The 16816-nt window shown below is 50.5% G+C and overlaps 1 protein-coding gene across 2 annotated transcripts in view; it reads left to right on the top strand.

Annotated features, from left to right (window-relative positions):
- GRHL3 (grainyhead like transcription factor 3) overlaps positions 1-16816 on the top strand; it is a 33846-nt gene extending 17030 nt beyond the window's left edge. For both annotated transcript variants that reach the window (XM_003799764.1, XM_023519109.1), the window contains exons 6-16: positions 197-350; positions 549-660; positions 1886-1980; positions 4203-4361; positions 4533-4611; positions 4732-4865; positions 6442-6476; positions 7735-7823; positions 8520-8605; positions 11453-11517; positions 15886-16816. In XM_003799764.1, coding sequence (XP_003799812.1) covers positions 197-350; positions 549-660; positions 1886-1980; positions 4203-4361; positions 4533-4611; positions 4732-4865; positions 6442-6476; positions 7735-7823; positions 8520-8605; positions 11453-11517; positions 15886-16000 — 1123 coding nt within the window. In that variant the 3' untranslated portion in view covers positions 16001-16816. The remainder of the gene's footprint in view (positions 1-196; positions 351-548; positions 661-1885; positions 1981-4202; positions 4362-4532; positions 4612-4731; positions 4866-6441; positions 6477-7734; positions 7824-8519; positions 8606-11452; positions 11518-15885) is intronic.

Here is a 16816-nt window from a genome sequence, read left to right on the forward strand (position 1 = left end):
ATTCATCAGGATGTGGCTTGGGAAAGCCATTAAATAGAACCCGCAAAATGTGGAAACTAAGGCCCAAGGAAGTAAAGTGATTTACCAGGTCATACAGTAAGCCTTCAACATAGCCTCAGGCTTCCTGCCTCACTTTCTTCTGGGACACTCCTTCCTGGGAGCCTAGCTTCACTACACCCCCTCTTCTTCCCCACAGTGACTTTGAGTACACCCTGGGCTCCCCCAAAGCCATCCACATCAAGTCAGGCGAGTCGCCCATGGCCTACCTCAATAAGGGACAGTTCTACCCTGTCACCCTGCGGACACCAGCAGGTGGCAAAGGCCTTGCCTTGTCCTCCAACAAAGTCAAGGTGTGTTGGCCCTGGAGCAGCCTGGGGAGAGGGTGGAATGGGGCAAGACACACCTGCTGATTGGGACAAAGAAAGCCCCCAGGAAAAGGCTGTTTGATAATAGCCTATTGCCATGGGATCTGGAAACTGAGGCAGAGCCACTGGACCCAGACTCAGGTCACCCAGGCTGGGGGTGACAGTGACCTGCTGTGCTTGCAGAGTGTGGTGATGGTTGTCTTCGACAATGAGAAGGTCCCGGTAGAGCAACTGCGGTTCTGGAAACACTGGCATTCCCGGCAACCCACTGCCAAGCAGCGGGTCATTGACGTAGGTGAGAGCCTATCCCACCCCTCTCCCAGTCTCTCTCTCCTTTGCATCTCCTACACAAATCAGGCATCTTTCTTGCTCTGCTCCTTTCACCCCAGCTCCCTCTGACCTCTGTCTCCAGGTTAAACATTGGTGGGGGCAGGGGAGTTGCAGGGATTTGCATCTGTTGACTAGAAGCAGCAGACCCTTTTCTGTATTGCTTTGAGATAAACAGACCCTGGGGACCCCAGCAATGTCAGATAAACAGGCCTTCGAGAGATACTGGCCTGTTTGTCCCCATCAGGGGGAGGATGGAGACACAAATGCATGTGATAACAGTGTAGGCAGTAGGTGGTTTGGAAAGCTTGAGGCACAGCACAAGAAGTTCTGCTTTGGGGAGCTGGGACCCTCAGACTTTGTCAACAGGTAGGGGCCAGGGGAAAGGCTCCCTGTGTGTCTCTTTCCTGAGCCCTGAAACAGGGGGAAGGCTCAGCCTACCCTCAAGTCTCAGCTTCTAGCTCTGTCACTCTCTTCCTGGTTACGTGACCTATGTCACCTCTTCTTCCTGAACCTCAGTTTGTTCAACTGTCAGATAGAACCAGTCCTGCTTTCCTGCCTGCATACAGTGCTGATTTCTGCTTCAGAGCTGTGTTTACTGGAGAACATGAGACAAATTAGAGACTAGTCAGTGGCTTATCTGAGAGGCTAGAGAGCAGAGGAGTTAGGAGCATGGGTTTAGCAGCCTGACAGAGCTGAGCTCTGACTTTTTAGCTGTGTGACCTTGGTCAAGTAACCAAACTTCTCTGAGCTTCATTTTCCTCACATATAAGCTGAATGTTCACAACATAGTTATATGGATTAACTGAGAGCTTGCCGTATTATAAATGTGCGAAAAATAGCAGTTGCCAGAACGGCTGCATTCATAACAGCTATTACTCCTCCTCTTACTGTTGTTATATCAACATTCCTACTGCTGCTGACTTATCACAATCCCAATGAAGAGCATAACCTCCACCCAAAATGGTGGGCCCAGTTGTAGCCCTGGACAAATCTGCTTCCCAGGCTGGACCCGTTTTCCCATGTGTGATCCAGGGCACAGAAATCCATTTTCCGCCCTGGATTAAAGTGTGATTCTTAGGGGGATGGATGCATGCCCCGCCCAAGAGTTAAGACCCAGTTTCTAAATGCCTCCTCCCCAAAGCACCCCTAAATTCCTTCAATCTTGACTTTCTGGTCTCCTGTGATTTCAGCTGACTGCAAAGAAAACTTCAACACAGTGCAGCACATTGAGGAGGTGGCCTATAATGCGCTGTCCTTCGTGTGGGACGTGAATGAGGAGGCCAAGGTCAGTGCTGGAGGCAGCATCTGGGATAGGAGTAGCTTGCCTGGAAGCCCCCATCCTGGGGGAAAGGCTTGCCTGTGCCCAGGATTGTGGCATTTGCTCCAAAGAGGGCACTCACGGAGAGCCAGGATACAGAGTGGGGCAGAAGCAGGGGCTCTGGTGGCTGGGTCCGCACCCCAGTCCTTCTACTTATTGGTCTGTAGTATGAATTTGGACCAGTGCTTAGTCCCTCTGAGCCTCAGTTTTCTTGGCTGTAAGACAGGAGTGGAATCACAGCACCACGGAATAGGTTGTAGTAAGAATCAAGTAAGGAAGGTAAAAGTGCACGTGCCTGGCACATACGTGGTGGCTGTTAGGATTAAAGCAATCCTCCTATTTACCAGACAGGAAAATTCAGCCTTGTGTGAGGTTACACAGCAAGTCACTGATGATACCAGGTCTTCTGACTTCTAAGTCAGTGCAGAACACTGCAGGAGAAAAAGGCTTCTGGTGCTGAGGGCTCCAATCCCAGTTACCTCACTACTCTGAGGCCACAAGACTGGAATGGCAATCTGCCTGCTGGGATTATGGTAAAGATTCTGTGAGATTGTGCATGTCCCAGAGACTGAAACAGTGGCCGGGCCATCAGTGAGATCTCAGAGGTGGAGCTTCTGGTGACTTGTTCATATCATTAAGATTCTTCCAATATTAGTGCTGGGACCCAGCTGTGTCTTGGTCTCCTGCTTAGAGAGGGCATCACAGAAAGGACACTGATCTGGGAGTCAGGAGCTGACAGACCTTGGGCCTGTCTTTTCTCTTCTCTGGACCAGGGTTAGGTCCAGCTCATCTCAAGGCATTCCTGGCTTCTATAGGCTGGAAGCTAACCCCTGCCTTCTTGCCTGCCTCAGGGGACAGCCAGGCTGCCTAGAGAAAGTGGAGGTGAGAGAGCTCTGAAAACACAAAGGCAGGCACAAAGGCCAGGGATTATTACTATTCAAACAGATGCCAGAGGCTAGAGTAGGAGATGGGGCCTCCGGTTCACTTCACGGAGGTGGGGAAAAAGTTTCTCATGGGAAAGGAAAGGTGGGTTTCGGTGGGGATTTTCTCACAGTCTCTTAAGCCCCCAGGCTTGAGTTTTCTCAGGTGCGAGCTGAGCTGGTGGGGGCTGCATGAGGGCTGAGCTGGCTGAGAGAAGTATGTCCGGCATGCGCCTGGAAGGAAGGGGTCTGCTCAGGCACCTAGTCCCACCTCCTATTCAGGTCAGGGTCATTTCCAAGGGAAATGTTCCAAAGACCAGAGGCCAACCTGGAGGGGCAGTCCCATAGAGCCCCTGGGGACCACCAGGTGACTTTCCCAGGGCTACCATCAGCCAGGCATAGGCTTTGGGGTGAGCTGTCCCTCTCATGATAAGTCACAATGTGCCAAGCAGATTAGGTGGTCTACATACCCTCACAGCCACACAAGATAGGTTTAATTATCCCCATTTTGCAACTAAGGAAACCAACTCTCAGTGGGATTAAAGGATTGGTCCAAAGCCATGAGGCTACTGACTGGTACAGTCCAGTTTGCCACCCCAGGTTTGGGGGCCTCACCTCCAGGCTCATTTTGTTAGAGGCTCCTCTAGCTTGACTCCCTGGGGGGACATCCCTGCTCAGAGACTCCATTTCCTCCCTGAAAGTGGGGGTGGCCAGGAGAACTCCCTTGATGTGCATGAGGTAGAATCAAGTGAGTGGAAAGAACCTTTCACTAGGGCACCCAGCGATAGTGGAAGCGGGGGGTGGGGAGGTGTAAAGAGGAGCTGTACCTGAGTCTCTAGGCCAGCAGGAAAGTGGTCTCCTGAAGCCAGGGTGGGGTGGGAGAGAGGATTCAGCCCTCCTCCATCTCCTTGCTCTAGATGCTGTAGAAAAATGAGGCTCTGGTTTTTAAGGTCCTTAGGGACTCTTTATTCCTCCTAGGGTCTCAACCACTGGGCTGCCCTTGGCAATCTAGGGGGAGCTGAGTTTGAGTCTGAGTTCAGATGCCAGCTCCACCACACACTGCTGTGTCACTTTGGGAAAGCTGTCCAATCTCTCTGAGCATCTGTCCCCCTCTGTAAAACAGGAGTAGTGAAGCTTGTTTTCCAGGGACTGCATGAGGTTTAGGGGTATTCACCAGATACACAGAAGCCTCAGAACACAAAGGTGTTGTAGGTGGTGGGGCAGGAAACCTGGCCAGTCCACTTACCTAGCTCCTCCCTTGGTCCCCAGGTGTTTATCGGAGTCAACTGCCTGAGCACAGACTTCTCCTCACAGAAGGGGGTGAAAGGTGTCCCCCTGAACCTGCAGATTGACACTTACGACTGTGGATCAGGCACTGAACGCCTGGTACACCGCGCCGTCTGCCAGATCAAGATCTTCTGTGACAAGGTGACTGGGGTGGGCACACCTTCACTAGGCCCTGGGAAGGAGAGGGGCCAAGTCCTGACCCTGTTGGTAAAGCATGACCAGAAGGCTGGCCCGTGTTTAAGGCCCGGTAGCAGTTGTTAAAGTAGCCAGCCCCTCCCAGGCCTTTGGTGACCCTCACCTTCTTCCCTGCAGGGAGCTGAGAGGAAGATGCGGGATGATGAACGGAAGCAGTTCCGGAGGAAGGTCAAGTGCCCAGACTCCAGCAATAGTGGTCAGTAGGGATTGGCCAGGAATTAGCTGGGCTGGGCTTGGTGAAGGGCAGGAGAAGACTATTGGGGCAAGGACCTGACTGCCAGGACCAGAGAACATATCACCTTCCTTCTCCCATCAGGCATCAAGGACTGCCTGCTCTCGGGCTTCAGGGGCAATGAGACAACCTACCTGCGACCAGAGGCTGACCTGGAGACCCCACCGGTGCTATTCATCCCCAATGTGCATTTCTCTGGTCTGCAGCGCCCTGGAGGGGTGAGCGCTACTGGAAGGTTGGGAGAAAGGCCGAGAGAGGGTCTGATCCCTGGGTGGGGCCAGCCTTAGCACAGACTGGGGGGAGCAACCTTCCACTCAGCCAGTTTCAGAATGAAAATGCCTTTATGAATCCCAGGGGATTAAAAAAATGTGTATGTGGCCATGTAACTTCAGTTACCCATTGTATTGAAGAGAACGTTAATGAAGAAAAGGACTTTTATAGTAACAGCAGTGTTCATGCTTAGGGCACGTGTAGAGAGCTTGTGCTATCTAAGCCCCAAATTTGACTATAGTCTCACTAAATTTTCATAGCCCCATTTGTGAGCTCCCACTGTGCCCCAGGTGCTGCTATGAGAACTTCTGAGGCATCATCTCCCTTAACCATCACCACAATCCTGTGAAGTCCATTATACTTTCTCTCTGGATCCATGGGGCAGAAACAGAGGCACAGAGAAGTTAAGAGGCCTCCTGAGATCACACAGCTAGTAGCAGAGCCAGGGTCTGGACTGAGTGCCCAGCATTAAATCCACACCCTATAGCTCCTGCCCTCCAGGGGTGGGGACTAAGCACAGGGCAACCTGGAGTGGGCTGGGCTGAGCCTTTTGCTGTTCCCCCTCATGACCAGCCTGGGACTGTGCTCACCCCCTTTTCTAGGCAAGGTCCTACAACAATTCAGTAGCAGAGTCAAGACCCCAGAGCCTGTTTCCCAGTTTGCTTCCATATCCAACAATCTGACCATTTCCTTGAGGGCACAGCTTGCCATTGTTAAGGCAGGAATGTTTGTAGAAATAGACCTTGGTGTACAAGATGTGTTTAGTTTGTTGGTTTAGGACACTGAGATACATTATGGAGCTAAAAAGAGCAGCCAGTGCTGATGCTGCCCTTGCACACACACAGAGCACTTCATACCCCCTCCCCTCCTCACTGCCTCCGCAGGCCTCCATAGCACAGGTGGTTCCTCACAGTCTCAGTCCCAGAGTAGGGGATGACCACTCTAGATTGAGGCTCAGAGTGACAGCTGATCTGTGGGGAAGAGGAAGGGCTGTCCCTGTACATGTGAGCCTGGGAGTGGGGAGACCCCAGACAACAGGCAGCAGAGAGCCTGACTCTGCTTCCTGCCAGGTGTGTTACCCAGGGAGGCTTCTTGCCTCCCAGGACTGGTGATGACTGCACCAGGCCACACAGTGCAGGCGACTCACTCAAGGGAATAGGCTACTGTGCCCTCTTCCCTTACCTCAGCTCTGAGGCCTGGTCACCGGCAGCAATTCCCAGCCCTTTCTGGTTGTGCTGGGCTGAGTCAGGGCTTGGAGGGGACCTGCTGCTCTGCCAACATGGCTCTGCCACCTCCTGCGTGTTTGCTGAGTCCCTGACTCATCCAGCTTGGGCTGGACGATTCCTTTCCATGCGAGATTTCAGGTCACTTAGGAGACTTGTCTGAGGAGAATGGGCTAGAAAAGCATCAAAACAGTATCTTTTCCCTCTCCACCAAAGAATGTTCCTCTCAGAAAGCCTTCAGCAGCTGAGGGCTCCACTCATCTTCCTGAGTGACAAAAAACATCTTTTCTCTTTATTGCAGGCAGTCTCCTCGGCAGGACCCAGTGGCTCTAGCAGGTAGGAGAGAAAGAGAGAAACAGCCAAGGGTACCCCTTACCTTGCCTACCACCCCAACCCGCCTATTCCCCCACCCCCATGCCCACCAGCCAGGGCCTGTGGCCAGAGGAAGAAGCCACCAGACTCTGTCCCCAGCCCCCAAGCTAGAACCACGTTCCTTTCTCCCTGAAACTGCCTGGGTTTTTATAGGTTTGTTTTATGTGAAAAGTTGGCGAATCTCTGGCGAGACAGCCGCTTGTAAAAGGGGAAAAAGAAAGACTGTGTGGTGCAGATTCAGAGAGTGAGGAGGGAACCTGCCCTAGAGAACCTGGGGGATTAAGGCCTCCTCTCCTTCCCCCAACATACACCCACCAGCGGTCCTGGGGGACCTGACTCTCAGCCCCCTGGCCTACGAAGGGTCCCTCGCCCTTTTGTCTGCCCTTGTACCCTAACAGACCCTTCACCTCTCTGAGTGTCAGCCTACAAATTTGCCAGATTGGGATACTAGCCTGCTGAAGGAGAGGCAACCAGGACAGGATCTTTGTAAATGAGACAGCAACATGTAAAGACTTTATGTCTCATGATCAGTTTCTCCCCTATAATCCAGATGTACTTGTCACATGGTACTTTTACACCATCGATGTCATTTACCACCTAAGGACAGCCCTGGTGAGCAGGCATTGTTACTCTACTTGATGGATGGGGAAACTGAGGCTCAGAGAAGTGAAGTGCTTTCTAGTCTAGTGTTACGCCACAGTGGCAGGACCAGAACCTATATCTTTCTTCCTCCTAAACCCGCATCTATCTTCCTCTTAACCCATGTTGTCTTCCTCCAAAACCCATGTCTGTTTTCCTAAACCCAAGTCTAACTTCCTCCTAAACCTACATCTGTCTTCCTCCTAAACCCACAATCTATCCTCCTGCTGCTGCCTCACCCCTGACCAGATTCCCTCAGGAGAGAGCGATATTGATGGTGATGACAGTCCACATTCACTGGGGACCCCCTGTGCTGAGTGACCCCCCGCCCCAGTCACACACTGTGCTGGGAGCAGAGCACACCATCTCTTCAGGCTCATGGACCTTTATGAACTGTTGTTGTCATCATCCCCTGTCACAGATCGGCTCACTGGCAGGCTAGGGACTCGTCCAGTTCACTGGTGTATGTGTGGCAGGGCCAGGTGAACCCAGGCAGCCCAGCTCTAGACCCACTGCTTTGTACCCATCCTCATGTGATCTGCCCCTGGGGTCCCTTACCAGCCCCTTCCTGCTGTCTCCACAGGCTGCCTCTGAAGCGCACCTGCTCGCCCTTCACAGAGGAGTTTGAGCCTCTGCCCTCCAAACAGTCCAAGGAAGATGACCTTCAGAGAGGTAGCCTTCCCTCCCATTTGTTCACAGAGCCCACCCCACCCTGCCTCCTATCTGCCTATCCCAAGGCCTCCTGGGGGAGGGCATGAGGAGTTAGGTTTGGGCTAAGACCTGGGGCTGGGGGTAATGGGGCACCCAGACTGCCTGGGGAGATAACCACATGGGGGTCCCAGGCAGTGGGTGCAGGCATCCAGCTCACTGTGCTGACAAGCCCTCACACTCTAATGGAAGAGGGGGTGGGTAGGGTTTCCATGCCTGGCTTTCTAGTCTTGACCCTCTAAACCTATGACTTCCTGGGGAGTGGGAGACACACCCAAGTCTCTGGGGGCTGTAGCTGATCATCAGGAAAGAACCAACCTGGAACTAAGTTCAAGAGCTTCCAGCAGCGACTCCTGGAGCTTTGCGCTACACTTGGTGTTTCCAGATGTCATCATTAATTCCCACAACTCAATGAAAGCCCCTGTTTTACACATGGATAAAATGAGGCTCCATGACATTAAAATCACTTGTTGAAGGTCATCCAGCTGGCAGGTAGTAGAGTGCAGAGATTCACACCCTCCAAGTCAGCTCAGCCTAAGGATAGACCCTCAGCAGAAATTAATCTCAAAATTAATCTCAAATTCAGATTCTCCAGCCCCTGAGATGTTCCTGGGTATGGTATCCTCCTTGCACTCCTCAATGTCACCCTCTGCCTTTCAGTTCTGTTGTATGTGCGGCGAGAGACGGAGGAAGTGTTTGACGCCCTCATGTTGAAGACCCCGGACCTGAAGGGGCTAAGGAATGCGGTAAGATACCTTATGGACCCCACTGCTCTGGCCGACCCCCTCTGGGCTCTTCACCACCCAGTCATGATTTCCCACAGGAGGGGACTTTGGCTTGCTGATGGCCTACCTGTCCCCCGCCCTGCATAGGGGGCCTGCTGGTGGGGGTGTGCCTCTGCGATGTTATCTCCCTGCCAGAACCTTGGCTCCACCCTGGGAGTCGCACACACCATAAATCCTCCTTAATCTGATGGCTGCTGTCTGACAGGCCAGGGCTTTTTGTTGGCTTTGCAAACCTGTTTCGGTTTTAATGGGAATGAAACCCAAAAAGGCCGGGCCCCAGAGACACTCTTTTTTTCTTTCCCAGGGGGCCTCGTTCCCCCTGCTTGTGGTTGGCTGGGGGGCACTGGCTGGGGTGGCTGAAGGCAGCATCTGGACAAGGAGATCATCCCCAACCCCTAAACTGCCAGAGAGCGGGTGAAACAGCCCAACTCTGAACAAAACCCACAGCCAACTTTGTGGCTTGGCTGACAACTGAGCAAACACAGCCTCCACCAGGGCCAGCTGTGCTGGAAGGTCAAGCCACTCTGAAAAGCCAGATAGTGCCAAGATCTCAGGCTGGAGGAGGGAAAACTAATCAAATAATCACGTCAGCTACCTTCGATTAAAGACCCACTACGTGCCATGCATTTGGTCAGGCACATTGCATTTGCTGCCTCATCACATTCTCTTAGCAACCCTGAAAAATGGGTGCCATTAGTATCTCCTCATTTCACATCAGAGGTCAGGTGATTTGCCAAGGTTACCTGGCTCAAAGTGACAGAGCTGGGATCCCAGCCCAAGCTCTCTCCACTCTGCTGCGCCGTCTTGTTCTCTTGCTGTCTCATCCACCCTGTTTGGCACCAGCCCCAGGACACTGAGCTCACAAAAGGCCATTAATGTCACTTGAATATACACTCAGAATCTTTGGGTTTGACAGGACATTAAAGGGTCAGCTCCCCCTGTGGTGCCTGAGCTCTGTCTTCAAAATGGGTGTCCACTCTTGACTTCCATCCTTCCAGGGACAGAGAGCTTGCTACCTCATGGGGTAGCCCATGTTGTCTTTCCACAGTCGGTTCCACTTACAATACTTAGAAAGTTCCTAAGGTCTTCTTCCTTGTAGCTTCCAGCCACATCACTGTTAAGATAAATAGTAATCTAAGAGCTTTTCTTGCCTGGAGGGATCTTTGTCAAGGCAGAGAATAACTGAGAAGCTGCACCTGATCCTCTTCCTAAAATGCCTGGAGAAGACCATTTCCCTCTGAAACCGATAGCCTGAGGTTAGCTGCCACTTCCAGACAGCCAGTACTATTAGACCCTAACGTTTTACTGAGCCCTCACCCTGGGACAGGCACGTGGGCTAAGCCTTTTAGATAACTCTTCATTCATGTGCAGAACCACCCTATGCATACATGCCATTACTATGCCCACTTTACAAATGAGGAAACTGAGGCTCAGAGAAGTAAGATGACCTGTTGAAAGTTCAGTACCTCCATATGGTGCAGCTGGGACCAGACTGGAGCCATCTGCCCTAGAGGACACTTCAGGAGCTCTGGGACAAATGGGCTGACTCATCAGTGGGAGCTCAGGAAGGTCCTTCAGCAAGCCCCTGGAGCAGCCATCTCCCCATTTGTAGAATAAGAGCCAATGTTCTGGGATGGTGGAGTCAATTAACTTGGGGCCTAGGCTTTGGGCACATGGCTTATTTTCCTCGAGCTCAGGATGCTCACCCATGAAATGAGGTTAATAATTCCTGTTTAGAAGGGGGAAAACACTTGACTTATCCTCATTTAGCAGGGCAAGAAGCATCTCCTTGGCTCCATTTCTAAAACCATAATGACCATTTTCTCAGGTCTCAGTACATGCCAGGAGCTCTCCTAAGTGTTTTATGTGGATCAATTCATTTAATTTGTCCAATAACTCTGTGAGATAGGCATGATTACTGTCTCCACAAGTAGCTTGCACAAAGCTACCTAGTTGGCAAGCGGTGGCACCTTTAGCACTGGAACAATCCAAACGTCTGACATTAGGCAGACAATAGGGAAATGGATATTTTTCAACCAGTAAAAATGCTGTTTCCCAACCAGTTTGATGGAAGTGTTTTGGATTGTGTGTGAAAACCCTACACTGTACCCCAGAAGTGCATTAATGTACATAGTTACCATTCAATAAAAAAAAAGAAAGAAAGAAAAATGCTGTTTCCCAAGTGTTTATTGTGATATGGGAAAGCTTCTAATATGATAAGTTTAAAAAGTTATATAAAACTAGGCTGGGTGTGGTGGCTCATGCCTGTAATCCTAGCCTCTGGCAGACCGAAGCAGGCAGATCTCCTGAACTCAAGGGTTTGAGACCAGCCTGAGCAAGAGTGAGACCCCATCTCTACTAAAAAAGAAAAAAAAAAAAATAGAAAACAACTACCCAGTTGTTGTGGTCGGTGCCTATATTCCCAGGTCTTTGGGAAGCTGAGGCAAGAGGATCACTTGAGCCCAAGAATTTGAGGTTGCTGTGAGTTATGATGCCACAGAACTCTACCCAGGGCAACAGTGAGACTCTGTCTCAAAAAAATAAAAGCAAACTTATGAAAAACTATCCATGTGGAATATAAAAATATTTATATACACAGCCAGAAGATGGGAAGGTATACCACCAGGTGTTAACACTATTTATTTCTGGGAAACAAGATTGTGGATGATTGTAATTTTCTTCTTCATATTTTTCCATATATGGATATACTCTACTTTTATGATCAGGAAGTAAAAAAATGATGGTATAAAAGATAATATAAATCCAGTTTGGGCAGCAGGCGGTGAATTCTCTATCTTTCTATTCTAGATCTCTGAGAAGTATGGGTTCCCTGAAGAGAATATTTACAAAGTCTACAAGAAGTGCAAGCGGGGGTAAGTGCCCAGCTCACCCTCGTACCTACTGACTGCTCAGTGCTAACAAGAATTTGTACTTGGCTCGGCGCCTATAGCTCAACCGGCTAAGGCGCCAGCCACGTACACCTAAGGTGGCGGGTTGGAATCCCCAGCCCGGACCTGCCAAAACAACAATGACGGCTGCAACCAAAAAATAGCCGGGCGTTGTGGCGGGCGCCTGTGGTCCCAGCAACTTGGGAGGCGGAGGCAGGAGACTCGCTTGAGCCCAGGAGTTGGAGGTTGCTGTGAGCTGTAATGCCACGGCACTCTGCCCAGGGGGACAGCTTGAGGCTCTGTCTCAAAAAAAAAAAAAAGAATTTGTACTTGGCCTTGGTAGAGGGGCTGAGAGGGTGTGGAGTTGGGGTGGAGAGTCCCTGGTTAGGCCACCGCAGATCACCCCTCACTTGTAGAGAGAGACTGGATGTTGATCACTATTGGGAAGTATGGGAATAAGAGAGGCAGAAAGGCATTTTTATGCAACCTCCTGGAATGGAGGGGGAATACAAGGGCACACGTCAGGAGACCCAGGTTCAAGTCCAAGACCATAGGAAAACCAAGCCATTTGATTATGATGATAATGATTATAGCGACTATCACTTGACCACTTACAGTGTTTAGATACTAGGCTAAGGATATCCTCATTTAACCCTATAGCCACACTAAGAGGTAGATAGCATTGCACACATTTTACAGATAAGGAAACTGAGGCTCAGAGGTGATGAAGAGTGCCCGGGGGCAGGAGGAGTGGGGCAGAGGCACAGAGGGAGAAAGGCCCAGCAAAGTTGCTACCCGTGGAGTTTGGGACAGGAGAGGTATGGCTGGGATGAGTCTGGAAAGGGGGTTGAGATTTGGGAGCTGTTTGTAGGGAGCCTGTCAGGGATGCACCTCTCCACTTTCAGTCCAGAAGTAGGCCAGAAGGAGTGACGCCATACCCCACCCTGCCACCTACCACAGGCTACAGGGACCACAGTACCTTAGCCTCCACTAGGACCACACAGTTGGGAAAGGGGGAGGGTCTCATGGTCACTGCCCCACAGGCTTCTGTCTTCTGGTTAGAGCCAGTGAGCTGGGCTTCTGCAACCCTTCCTGACTAGGTTACTTCACCAGCCTAGCATGGGGATCCCCAGATAGTGAGGGGTTGTCCCTGCTGTTCCCAGCCCAGCGCTCCCAGGACAGGACTTGGGAAATGTGCTCGTGGTGCTTTTGCCCACAGCTCAGGTCTGATCCTCCTGCTCTAGACAGTCAACCTTCACCTACACTTACTAGTAATCCCAGAAGATGCCCAGTCACTGCTGTTCCCTGGGGGTTTTCCTTTTTAGAAGACACAGAGTGAGGCAGTTTTTGTACTCAAGCTTCAGCCCCACATATTCACAGACCCAGCCCTGCCTCCTTCCTCCTCAGTGCCCACCCAGCAAGAAGGCCGGAGGTGGGAGAGCGGCCCATCTCTGTAGCCCCTGGGAAGAGATCCATTTAGTTTTAGTTGTAGGCATGTCTAGAGTTTTCTCTGTATCGTTTTTTTCCCAAGTTTCGGTTTCAAACTGAGGCTCACGTGTTCTCTGGAGCGGAATCTACAACGTGGCCAAGGGCAGGCTCTGCTTTGCCCAGACAAGCCCAGCCCCACTTCCCCTCCGGTGCCAGAGCCCACACCCCCTGGCTCCGCCCCACCTGTGGCAGGCCTCCCTTCCAGATCCCACCCAGGCTGGGGATGAGTGGCTGGGAAGTGCCTTTGGGTATGATGAGGGGGCTGGATATGCTTATAAGGATGTCACCCCCCATCCCCACTAGCTGAGTAGCAAGAGGCTTTCCCTAAGCCCCAGCCAGCTCTTTAAGTCATAATTATGACTTCTATTTATGGAACACTTCCTACATACTAGCACTTCCTTCCTAAATATGTCCCCAGCATCATCTCATTGGTTCTTTGAGCTTAGTATCATGTCTCTGTTTCTACAGATAAGGAAGCTCAGGCCCTGAGTAGTTACAAGGTCATGGGTTAGTAGCTGGCAGAAAAGCGTCCAGCCTATCTGCAGCCTCTACACGTGTCCACTATTTTATCTCATTCCCTGCTTGTTCACTAACCACTAAGCAATGTGCAAATAAAGGCTGCAGCCAGGCCAGCCAGTTTATTTGCCGAGTGCTGTAGCCCAGGGCATCACTCACTGGCCCTTCAGAGGCACCCCCCAAGGTCAGGGTTGTGCTAGATGCCCCTCTTGGGTCTCCTCTGAGAGGCTCCCCTCACACACTCAGGGCTGTGAAAACATCATGTCTGAAATGCTGGAATGAAAATATCCCCCAAACACCTCTTGGGAGAGGAGAGGCCAGTCCTCATCTGAGGAGCAGGAAATTCTAACCAGCAGCCTAGTTTATTTTCACAAAACCCTCCTGAAAGTCCTCTGGACAAAGGTAGATAGAATCAGCTTTACAAGCACCACTGAGTGCTTGAAAGATTAACAAATACATTGTTTTTGTTGGCAGCTGGCCAGAGATTTAATGCAACCCAGAACAGAAGATAACTAGAGGCTGGGAAGTAACAGTGGTTCCTGACAGGCCCCTGCCTTTCAGGGTCCAGTTGTCACTGAGCTCCAAGGGGAGGGGTCCGTAGGCCTGTCAAGGGTCCTTTATGTGCAGATGTGAGCTCTGGGCCACTGGGAGCCCTGCTGGAGAGTAGGAGGGTGAGAGCTTTCAAGTTGGTGTTCCAAAGACACTTTCACAGTGCCTGGCACCTCGAAGCACCCAGTAGATGCCATCGCAGAATACACTGACAAAGTGTCCATCCCTCTACCTTGTGCCGGTCGCTTCTGGGCTGTTCCCTTCCTCCAAACAAAGATCTCTCTGTGAAATGAAGGAACTCCACACAGGAAGTTCTCATAATGAGAGAACTTCTCATAATTATGAGAAGGGGATCTCATAATTACACACTGGCTGTCAGCACCTGGTCAGCACCCACACCTCTGGGTGTCCAAGCCTGAACCTTCTTCTTGAAAGCAGCAGCTGCTCAGCTCATGTTGGCAGGGACAGCTGGACAGAGGCCATGGGTTTTAGACTTAGCACTGTCTCTGCTGCCCTCCCTCATGGGGTCCTTGCAAAAGCAGACCCCTGCCTGCCACTGGTGCCCCACTTGAAACAATCTCACCTGTCTGAGCTATCCTCCAGCCCTGTGTTATGCCTTCCTTATATTTGCCACTTCCTAACTTGTATTTAAGGACTTTTTTTTCCATATTAAAAAAGAGAGATACAGACGAAAAAGGCAAACATCTAGATTGAAATCCCAGCTCTGCCATCTATTACCTATGTGACTTTTGGCAAGTGGCTTTGCCTCTTTGAATCTCAGCTTCCCCATTTACTAACTGGAGTAATGAGGTTATAAGGATTCATTCTCCCAGCCTCTATTAGATATTAAACTCCTGGAGGGCAGGATCTGGGTCTAATTTTATGTCACTCCCTGCTTATTCGTCTCTGTGTGATCCTTGTTTTTAGAGCAAGGCCCTATACATGGAAAGATCTCAGCAAATTCTGGGGGGATGATGGATGAATGGGTAGATGAAGGACAGGTGGGAAGATGGATGGTAGGTGAGTGGGTGGACAGATAGATGTGTAGGTGAGTGGATATACCCAACTCAGAAGCTCAGAAGACTTAGCAGAGAAGGGGCAAAGGGAGAGCTGATGTGATGGGCTCAGGTTACATCTTGATGGGTCCTTTAAGAACTGTTCCTACCAAGATGCCCTTTGGCATAACTGTGGTTTTGACCCCTAGCATGAGGACCACAGCCTTGGAGGTTCTGTCTCTTAGGTTGGTCCAGAACTTGCCTAGTTCTGGTGTGGGGAGAGAGAACCAGGCCCTTCAAGTCTATTGTACAATCCCCTTGAGATTTTTAGCTTCATGGGGATGGAACTGAGAGGGAAATTTGTGCAAGCTCTGCCTCTAGCTCAGGTAGCTCCTGTTGAAGCTAAACCACCACACCTCTGGACTTGAACTTATACTCCATGTCTGAGACCTCAATCTGGTGACTAAGGGAGGGCTTCATCTCCCAGAGATCTATATATCAGTTGCTTAAAAGTGTCCACACTCAGGAGAGAGGCATTCAGTGTAGTAGCTGTGGTGTGGTAGCCAGCAGGACTGGACTTCAGTGGTGGCTTGGCCACTAGGCATTGTGCCCTCCCCTACAAAGGGGCACAATGGATACTCTCCCCTGTAAAGGGGCCCTATGGATACCCACCTTGATGATCAGGAATGAGTTTATGATGTGCCTGAAATGATGCAGGCACCCTCTGGATTTTAACCATTACTATTATCCTTGTGAAAATAAGAGCACCTGCCATATTCCAGCTGCATCTCCTCTTCTCTTCCAGAATCTTGGTCAACATGGACAACAACATTATTCAGCATTATAGCAACCATGTTGCCTTCCTACTGGACATGGGGGAGCTGGATGGCAAGATTCAGATTATCCTTAAGGAGCTGTAAGGCCCAAGCATCCAGGGCCTGGCTGGGCAGTGGCCCCATGCCACACACAACCTGTCCACATGCCTCAGTGCTGCTACTTGAATGCCTTCCCTGAGGGAAGAGGCCCTTGCATCACAAACCCACAGATGTCAGGGCCAGGAAGAGACCTTGGGGCATTCTCTTGATCTGAACCCCCACGGTACACTTGAATCTGCTCCTGAACTTCCTGCCAGTGCCTGCCCCCACAAGACAGTGCCATCTTGGTTTTCACATGCCCAGAAGACTGTTTCCTCCTGGGAAGACCCTTTTCTGCAGTGGCTTTCCTGCAGGCTGCTGTTCTGATGGCCGGGGCACACCCTCCCTCCTATGTGCAATGCCGGCCAACTAGACTCTGGTCTGGCCCCGTTCTCCATCTCCCATCCACTTCAGATTAAGGATTTCTCACCCTTTGGTCAGTTAACTTGAAGACTCTTGATGTGCAGTACAAGTGACTTTTGAAAGAAACTATAGCGGAAACAGCCTCTTGCTCACAGACTGCCTCAATGCACATTGTAAATAACAGAGCTGATTGGAACAAATGACTGCTGTGTAGAACTGCCGCCTCGCCCATCACTGTTGTACACATTTCTTATTTACGATTTTCATTTATGTTATATATATAAAAATATATATTATGTATATATATGCAACATTTTATATTTTTCATGGATACATTTTTATCATTTCAAAAAATGTGTATTTCACATTTCTTGGACTTTTTTTTAGCTGTTATTCAGTTATGCATTTTGTATACTCATATGGTATTTAGTAATAAAAGTCGACCCATGTATTACTTCA

This window comes from Otolemur garnettii, unplaced genomic scaffold (genome assembly GCF_000181295.1).
Source record: "Otolemur garnettii isolate 467f Iridium unplaced genomic scaffold, OtoGar3 scaffold00156, whole genome shotgun sequence".
NCBI lineage: Eukaryota > Metazoa > Chordata > Mammalia > Primates > Galagidae > Otolemur > Otolemur garnettii.